Raw genomic sequence first — 9,381 nt, 5'->3', positions numbered from 1 at the left:
TGCCCCTCGCCCCTGCTAATTATCGACTTTTTGCTCCGCGCCCCCGCCATTTTAACTTGATAATTCTCGACTTTTCGCTTGGCGGGGTCGCGGGGCGAATACGCGAATGGCACAAATCAGCCACCTGTGAAATCCACTTATTTGGTAACCAATTTTCAATAGTTGATGAATCTATCATGACGTTAACATGACTCATATAACCACGTGATAGGCGTGGACGCATACCTACACCATAACACCATATTTGTAGATAGATTTCGTAATTCCTGCATACATCATACGGACATATATTTTAATATCTAAATATTTTTGATCGAATTGCCTGTACCATGAACCTATCGCCATGTTCAGAAAAGCGTTACAATGCAAATGAGTTGCGTCAGTCTGTCCTGGAATGCAGACACATTTTAGAGTCATAGGCCTACCGGTATAGATCTAAAATATAGAGAGGCTCCCACGCATGCACACCATAGAAATAGTTGCGCTAGAAGAAAAAATTACCATCGTGCTATGTAGGAGCACATTTGCTCCGAGCCAAAGTGCTCCTACAGTGCTATCAACTATGTAACATAATGAATGATTATATTTCATATCCAAAGGAAAATAGAGTATTTTTCGGTACAATTATGATTTAAATTATGTCTGACAATCATAATCAATTAAAAAATGCCCTATGATGTACAAATAACTTCTGAACTGTCATTCTCGTGTTTTACGGTTCAAACTCGTACTTTTACCACACATATCTTAACGTAGTTATTGTTTAACGCCATATCCAATTTCCGATCCACCGGTGCACATAAGTTCTTCTCCCGTCGTGAAAGTTGCATCCACGGCAAGAAAAAGGCATGCTTTACCTATCTCCCTGGGTAACGACAAACGACCTAATTGCTGAAATTGTAATAATTTTTATACAGTGAATGTTTGTGTACATTATAATAAATATATTGCACATTCTCTGTGGAAACTGTGTATTTGTTAACCGAAAAATAATATTATTATCGCCTTAAACAGTTAGTAAGTACCTGTAGTAAGCATAAGATCCTTTTATTAAAGCAACTTTATGCAAGACTTTGTCGTATTCAACGACTGATTTTCTTACTGCGGTTTGGTATGGTTTGATTTGGCTGATTGGTTAATGCCGATTTTAACAAATTGTTTGTTAACCTTGGCGCTAGGTCCACCTAATCGGTTTTGCGGGATAAATTACCAGTAATTATCTGCTAGTGAAAGACTGATAATCTCACATAATTTCGGAATAAGCGATGAGAGACAAAAGTCTATTGTCAGAAATCAATTGTCATGGAGATATTTTGTCCTGACTGAGGATCACACCAGCGACCCGACCCCTTAAGTACAGCTCCGATGCTCTTCGTATTGTGCTTATTAGGCTGATTTACCTTGATCTAAGGTCTGTAATATGAAAGATCTTTTATCTTTTATTTGGCTGCAATGCATGACATTACCAGAATGAAATATATCAAAGTAAATTGAAAGGCCATACCGTAAACGAGGCTAACATATCGATCTGTGCCTGCTCCTCACCCCATTCTTTTATTACCTTCCTAAATAATGGTGTGTCTACTATGCTAGGTGATACCCTTAAAATAGTAAGAGAATGTCAATCTACTAAATGTGGCAAAGTGTTAGTAAGTAGAATGGTAATATAATCACATGTGCGCCCTTAACACATGTTTCTTTAGTATCATAGGCTAAGTCCAGTTTCCCTAAGCTTTATAACCAAGGAGAAACACTGTCTTCAAACTGCCCATCTTTACCTGCTGAATTTGTGTGAAGGATTTTTTCCAGCTTTGAAATTGGACCTTTTTATTTGATGTTTAAAAAGGCTTTATGTCAGAATACAACTATCAACAAACAGTTTAGAGGCTTGACCAGATTTTTTTACCAGTCTGTCTATACTGATGGCAAATGCTAAACAATATCGGTTCTTGCACATTTGAAGCAAGTCTTAAGAATCAATCGGCGGAGAGTTCCCATAGAACATATATTATATTATTTCTTCAGTACAAATGATAAATAATGGACTTCTTAAAATAATTTTCAAATAATATGGTATCAGAGTTTTGGAGTTTTCCTTACTATAACCATTGCCGATAACGTATTATAACAGTGCAACAAGTTCAGATCAAGATCAGTTTGTGCCGCATGACCATGGTCTGTTCACTTTTTTGACAGTACATATTTTGAAATTTCTCCAAATAATGATGAATGGTTTTGCCAAGATTGGCGGATGGATAAGTCAGATTTAAGATATACAACGTTGTAAGGGTTAAAAATCGCCAGAAAGAAACCATGTTCGAATCTGCATTTATATGGTGTTGTAAAATTGTATACAATGACCAGTAAATATATTTCTGTCTTTGAAATAATTATAAATTGAGATAACTTACGCATTAACACGAACCCCATGTTTCGCCTCATCAATTGCCAAAGCTTTAGTTAATGCAATTGTTCCACCCTGAAAGATAGAAAAATATAACAAAAAGAATATCAGTCAATTGCAGAATGAATATCTAGGTAATACTTATGTCCGTACCGAAATGGTTGATTTAAATGTGTAAACATAAAACAGTATTTTGAACAAGGGATAACAAGATGAAAAATCAATTAAAGTTTATTCAGAAGCAAAGAGTTTAACATTCTTGATAATACTGACAGAAATGAAAATAATTTGACAAGCCCCTATTTATTAACCAGAAATGAAAATATATGCGGTTCATGAACACGCCCAAAATAATGTTTCATTTTCAGTAAGCTTCCAAAAGTAATTGCCCGTACATGAAATATGCACGAATTATGTATAATTGGAACTAATTCAACCATTGTGTGCCTTAAATGTACGTCTTGCACTCTGTTTGCTTAAAAACCAAACATTTAACCGAAATAGCACAACAAGTAGTTTGAGAGAGAGGACAAAATATTGCCAACGGGCCGAAACATACTGACAACCACCACACATAAGCTATTATCTTTGCACATTGTTTCATAGAAATAAACTTTTGAACAATGTAGCACGTGTGTCCAAAAAATATTTCGACGGTCAGAATGGGAACAAAAAACATTTTAACTTAATTATGACTTTGACATCAATGCCGGCACACGAAACATGGCTTCTGCATTTCGTCTCAATAAAATGTCCAACAAACGGTTACAGGTGTGTTAGTTGAGATTTAAAAGTGCTGCTACTATCATTTGTGGGCAACTTGAATGTTGGTTCCGCTCATCGGCTCAATGAAGGGAAATACTATCAAGAATACCCACTCTCCCCTTCACGCTTTAAAAGAGACAGTAAGCCTTGGTTCAATTTCTATTCTGTGAGCTGTGACCTTGACAGTGAAGTTTTGCGTTCGAAATTCGCGTTATGCACGTAGTCACAGTCAAATAAACAAATGCCTATTGAGCATGGAAAATAACAGATATAGTGCGGACAGGATAGTCTTTTTCTATCCGATAGACGGACGGATGACTAGCTGTTACCCATCTCTTCGGGTGAATAATATTTAAACTAATCTGCTGCGTCAATTTTTGGCTTGAATATTATATTAACAGGATAAGAAATACATTGCGAAATGTAACGCATATTAATGTTATATTAAGAGCACATGGCTAAAACGGGTGTAATAAACTATACCTACCTTTGAGGCACAATACGAAGGCATCTCTAGTGCAGCTGCCGATGAGCCAATACTTCCTGTATTAACAATACAACCCTTAGTCTTGCGTAAATAGGGCAAAGCGTACTGAAACGAAGAAACATTTTAGCTGCACATCAATTGTGACAGGGTAAGAAAAGAACTGTCAGATGAAAGCAATCAAACGAAGGGATTGACTCGTTGTGTCATGTGACCTTCTCTTGAAGCGATATGTTGTCCGAATTTCAAGCAAATTTGATGACCAAATGAAATAAGTAATCACGAAGATACATTACGTGCCAGTAACAGAAATAAATGTTGTGCTATTAACCTACGCGTGTATTAGTTAGTTTTATACAAGCCAATAGGATAAGCCCGGGATAAGGAAAGAATAAACCGCCATATTGATCTTTTGTCAAAAACACGTGACACGTACTCTTAAAAGAAGGGACTAAAATACTGTCATAAGTAGAAGGAGCGGCTTCGGTTTCATCGCAAAATTACCAAATTGTTAGTCTATATGTACCGATTAATAAAAGCTCGTAGTCTATCACTTTTTTGAAAATAACTCATCAAACCGCACGAAAAGCATACAATTAGAGATAAATCTGGAAAGAGTTTTTCGTCTCCGGAACACGCCTGAGTCAGTCTACCTTTCGTTTACAGCAATGCATTGTACACACCTAATATGTACGTTAATGTTTTGAATCATGAATAAAATGATACGGAAATCAAATACATCAATATACGGGCAAGGTAGATATGCCCGTATACAAGGACCATAATTCCACGACGAATGATAGGATCGTACGAAAGGAACCGAGGTTAGATTCGAAACTTTTAGCAATTGGAAATGACAAATCCATGGCCGTCTCATCGGCGACTAGGCTGCTATAGGAAAATAATTCATACTAACTTGTGATTTAAATTTTGTGAGTTTGGCGCAATTAAAAAAATGAAATTGCTTGTGAAGTAAAGATGTTTCTCTACTAACTTAGGTATTTTACTAATGGTAAATAATAATATATTGGAATGTTTACAAATTTAACATCGCCTAACCTTACTTGCTGCAAAATAGCTGACAAGATTAGTGTTGAGCAAATCTCTAAAACCTTGCACGGTGAGTTTATCAATTGGATTGCTCCCGGGATCTGCAATATACAATTATTTGCGATATAAATATCTCCAACTTAACAAAAATGAAATTAAATATACTTTTTATCTTTCTTAAGAAAATGACAAAGATAAATGTGTTTCGAAATGTTGTACTTAAGGCGATCTAGATGCTTATCCCCTGAAGCAATAGCGTCGAATATGAGATAATTGCTGGAAGAAAAAACAAAAATGTAAACAAAGTGGTATTTTGAGTTCCGGTCAAATCACTGATTTAATATACAACTAAACTTAATGCCAAAAGGTAAAGGAATAGAACGATGTCCCAGCTATATGAGCAATTATCAAAATTTAAAAAAAAAGAAGAAAAAAATCAAACAATAAAAACAACAGCAAAAAACAGTATCAAGGCATCAAGAATAGAAAGAATTTGAAAAATGCATATATTACCCGTTTGAGGCTTGATGGGCCTTTTAGCTTATTAACAAGCACATTATTGCATTACATTAAACAGAAGCAATTGAAATTCTAATTTATTGAGAATAGTGTAATAGAATTACACTGCGGGCCATACCTGTTGACTTATATTATTACAAAAGAAGTATGCAAGAATGGTGTTGGCGTCATTTCAACAAATGATACAGTAACTTACTTGTTCCAACATTATTTACCAAACAGTCTATGTGGCCATATTTTTCTACCACCTTTTCAATAGCACTCTGAAAATATAACATAAAACGAATTTTTAAAGATTGCTGCAGAAAATATGAAAATCAAAGTATTTCTTGCGAAAAGTTAATAAATGTTGGTTGTTTCTTTTTTTATTGTTGATGTTGTTTGTTATTCAAAGTACGTATATACTAAATGCTAGCTCTAAATAACTCATTCAAAACTTTTGCAAGAAATAGAAAAAAAGGAAAGCCGAAACCATGCTTTAATTAAATATTTTGCGATCGGTTTCATTTTGTCATTATATAGATCTAGTCATTTTCTTTATGTATTTATCAGTACAGACCCAGACCCTAAAATATCTTTAACTTGTTTAAACGATTGCTTAATAAATTACGATGAAGATAAAGATTTATTTATTTATTCTTAATTATTTTATTTATTTATTTTGTTGTTTAATGGTCATGTAATCGTGTGCTATAGCATTCACGTGACTATTGGTAAATAAAACCTTAAAAGGCACGTTATGTCTCAGAAATGAATAAAAGAAATCTACTTTGGAAATGGCAAAAATGAGTAATTTAACGTTAAAATAATAATTTATAGTATGTTAGACGCTTGTTAGCAAGAGAATGCAACGCTAAATGTGCAAGTATAAATCATTTAGGCAGCAAATTGTAATCAAAGTAGTATGTTGACTTCCATACAAAATTCTAAATCACTCTAATTGTACTTGTTTCAAATAGAAACAGAGGCAAAAGATGGTTTAAGTAATTTGCCAGTGAGTATCCTTTAAGAAGCTATAACAGGACACCAATAATATAAAGCTTTTGAGAAATAAAAATGAAAGCATAATGGGCCTAAAAAGTGTCCAAAATATTACCATTCTACACCACCCAACCTATCCAATATAAGTGCCATATAAAGTGAATTTAGGTCGACTCTCTGTATTTACGGATATTTTACCATGGAAATGCCATTAATTGCTGTTGGTTTTTTTTCGTGGGGGGAGGGGATCATGGCAAAATACTGACTGAAAAATATAGAAAATTTTATCTTTAATAACTTAACAATTTTCGATAATATTCGATTTTGAACTGTGCGTAAGGATATTGGTCGAAATCTGTCCCATAACAGAAACCCATCCATACCAAAAATAAAGTGACTATGATATCATTTGGTAAAGTTTACAGAGGTTGAGATATTGTTCACATCATCTTATTTTGAATAAAATTTGTCGGGCAGGTTATTAGGTCACAAACCGTATTAAAGGTTAGTTAGAGGTTAGACAAATAGTGCTATGTCTGCTCAAAATCTATAAATGATATCTTAATGTTAGATATACCTTTATGTCGTCCTCTTTGTTCATATCACAGTGTATGAAAAATAATTCACCGGGCAGGCCATCTGAGGTTAATGACGTTCCTACCTCGTCTAGGATAAAACAAAATCACTTGTGATGAAATTAATGAAATGTATCATTAAATTGCATGCATACCAATAGAAACTAAATGTGATTCTGCTAATTATCTAAAAACTATCAGACAACAAAGACTCATTTAATAATTATGGATGTCAATCAATCAATCAATTAATCAAGCAAGCAATCAATCAAGCAAGCAATCAATCAATCAATCAATAAAGCAATCAATCAAACAGTCAATAATGACAGTTCAATTAAACTTGAATTTCACACACAGTTATTTAGAACGGTCAATCTTTAAAGGGACTCCACTGAGCTTTAAAAGTCTAAAAACATAACATTTGAATTCCTTACATAAATGAGCTGGGGCACTTTAAACATAAATATATGCAGAGATAGTTAAGAAATATACTTTGAAATAAATTGAAAATCGTATTTTTATGCTTTTCTTAGCCCGATTTGAGTAAAAAGCGTTTAAACGCTTTTCAAGATGGGTCATTTTTTACAATTTGAATTATTATTCTGGAAAAACGAAGTGCGCGAATGATCTGAAATTTTGCACAAAAATTAGTGGTTTATACCTATATCAAATGGCTCATTTATCTGAAAAAACTATTTTCAGTCTCATCATGTCAAAAAAACTCAGTGGAGTCCCTTTAAGGGTAATTGTAAGTTGAAAGGTCATACAGTCAAACCTGTTAACAATGGCCATCCAAGGGAGGATCGAAAATGTCCTTTATCATAGATACGTGGTCTTTATTTTGAGGTACAGTATTGTGTTCTTTAAAATTGATGAAGGGTTTCTCAGAGTGACCTTTATGCACATGGTGATCTCTATTCAGAGGTTGTCTTTAAAACAGGTTTGACTGTATGCATATTTTGGCCTTTATTCATACCGTTTATATCCAATACTGCAACCTTTCCACCTTCATCAACTAGAAATAAAATTTAAAACTATAAAAAAATTGTTACGTACCAGGAACATTCTATATAGACTGTTTTTGAAGACGGTATTTCGTTTATTTTACAAAAAGGTTATTAGACACCGATGTTCTGTTTCAATTTGTGATTTTTTTTTCAAAATTGATAAAATAGTGCACGGGTCATGGTTAAGAACCTGTTTGACGTGTTATATCACAGGATAACGTATCTTTCAACAAAACAAAAATCAAAATGTGTAGCCAATATATAGAACAGGACACTGTGTATATTAACGTGTTAATGCAGTTTTTCGTTTTAAAAAGTCAGTATACATAACACTGTAATGAATGAATGAATGAATGAGTGAATGAGTGAGTGAGTGAGTGAGTGAATGAATGAATGAATGAATGAATGAATGAATGAATGAATGAATGAATGAATGAATGAAATGAATGAATGAATGAATGAATGAATGAATGAATGAATGAATGAATGAATGAATGAATGAATGAATGAATGAATGAATGAATGAATGAATGAATGAATGAATGAATGAATGAATGAATGAATGAATGAATGAATGAATGAATGAATGAATGAATGAATGAATGAATGAATGAATGAATGAATGAATGAATGAATGAATGAATGAATGAATGAATGAATGAATGAATGAATGAATGAATGAATGAATGAATGAATGAATGAATGAATGAATGAATGAATGAATGAATGAATGAATGAATGAATGAATGAATGAATGAATGAATGAATGAATGAATGAATGAATGAATGAATGAATGAATGAATGAATGAATGAATGAATGAATGAATGAATGAATGAATGAATGAATGAATGAATGAATGAATGAATGAATGAATGAATGAATGAATGAATGAATGAATGAATGAATGAATGAATGAATGAATGAATGAATGAATGAATGAATGAATGAATGAATGAATGAATGAATGAATGAATGAATGAATGAATGAATGAGTGAATGAGTGAGTGAGTGAGTGAGTGAATGAATGAATGAATAATTTTACCTAAGACATCGACACAACCGCGACCTACGCCGCAACACCCGCCTGTGACAATGGCAACTTTATTCCTAAACCTTAAATTCTGTAATCCATTAGCATCTGACATTTTTTATAGATATTTTGAGGTATTAAACAAGCCAAACGTCCTAAATAAATCCTTTCTATGAATTTACTAACTGTTTCGAATAATACTGTCCTGAACTGGTAGCGGACAGTGTGTGTGATTTTGTTATCTTGCTTTATCACAAGTAATTCAATGACAAGATTTATCATTGTAATGTGTAAACCGGCGTTGTTTGAAACTAATGCACCTGCACTAATCATGTGTGAAATGTTAAACTGTTGTTTAAATAGCACCGTTTTAGATAACCCCATCTTATTATATGTGTACCAAGCTTGTGCTTGATTATGTGAAGTATTTGACATACCAAATGCCCATCAAACTATAAAAAATTGAACGAGCGCACTGGCTTGGGGCAAAGTACGACTGTCATAAATCGAGACCAATCGTCGTTATGTTCAACTACTATCCCGATAAGCTTATTATAAAACAGA

At 33.5% G+C, this 9,381-nt stretch overlaps 1 protein-coding gene across 1 annotated transcript; it reads right to left on the bottom strand.

Annotated features, from left to right (window-relative positions):
- Nucleotides 1–310: 310 nt before the first annotated feature.
- On the bottom strand, nt 311–9,063 carry LOC132741738 (17-beta-hydroxysteroid dehydrogenase 14-like). The gene is made up of 9 exons (XM_060729994.1): nt 8,830–9,063; nt 7,755–7,793; nt 6,781–6,869; nt 5,419–5,485; nt 4,713–4,804; nt 3,657–3,761; nt 2,412–2,479; nt 1,505–1,601; nt 311–891 (listed from the first exon to the last, which is right to left on the bottom strand). Exons 1-9 carry the CDS (start codon nt 8,930–8,932, stop codon nt 757–759), a joined length of 795 nt encoding a protein of 264 aa, XP_060585977.1. The 5' UTR covers nt 8,933–9,063; the 3' UTR covers nt 311–756.
- Between the last annotated feature and the right edge of the window lie 318 nt (nt 9,064–9,381).

This window comes from Ruditapes philippinarum, unplaced genomic scaffold, assembly GCF_026571515.1.
Source record: "Ruditapes philippinarum isolate M1 unplaced genomic scaffold, ASM2657151v2 ctg6366_1_1_1_1, whole genome shotgun sequence".
Classification (NCBI taxonomy): domain Eukaryota; kingdom Metazoa; phylum Mollusca; class Bivalvia; order Venerida; family Veneridae; genus Ruditapes; species Ruditapes philippinarum.
Note: the sequence above shows the minus strand (reverse complement) of the source record. Positions and strands in the feature narration are given on the sequence as shown.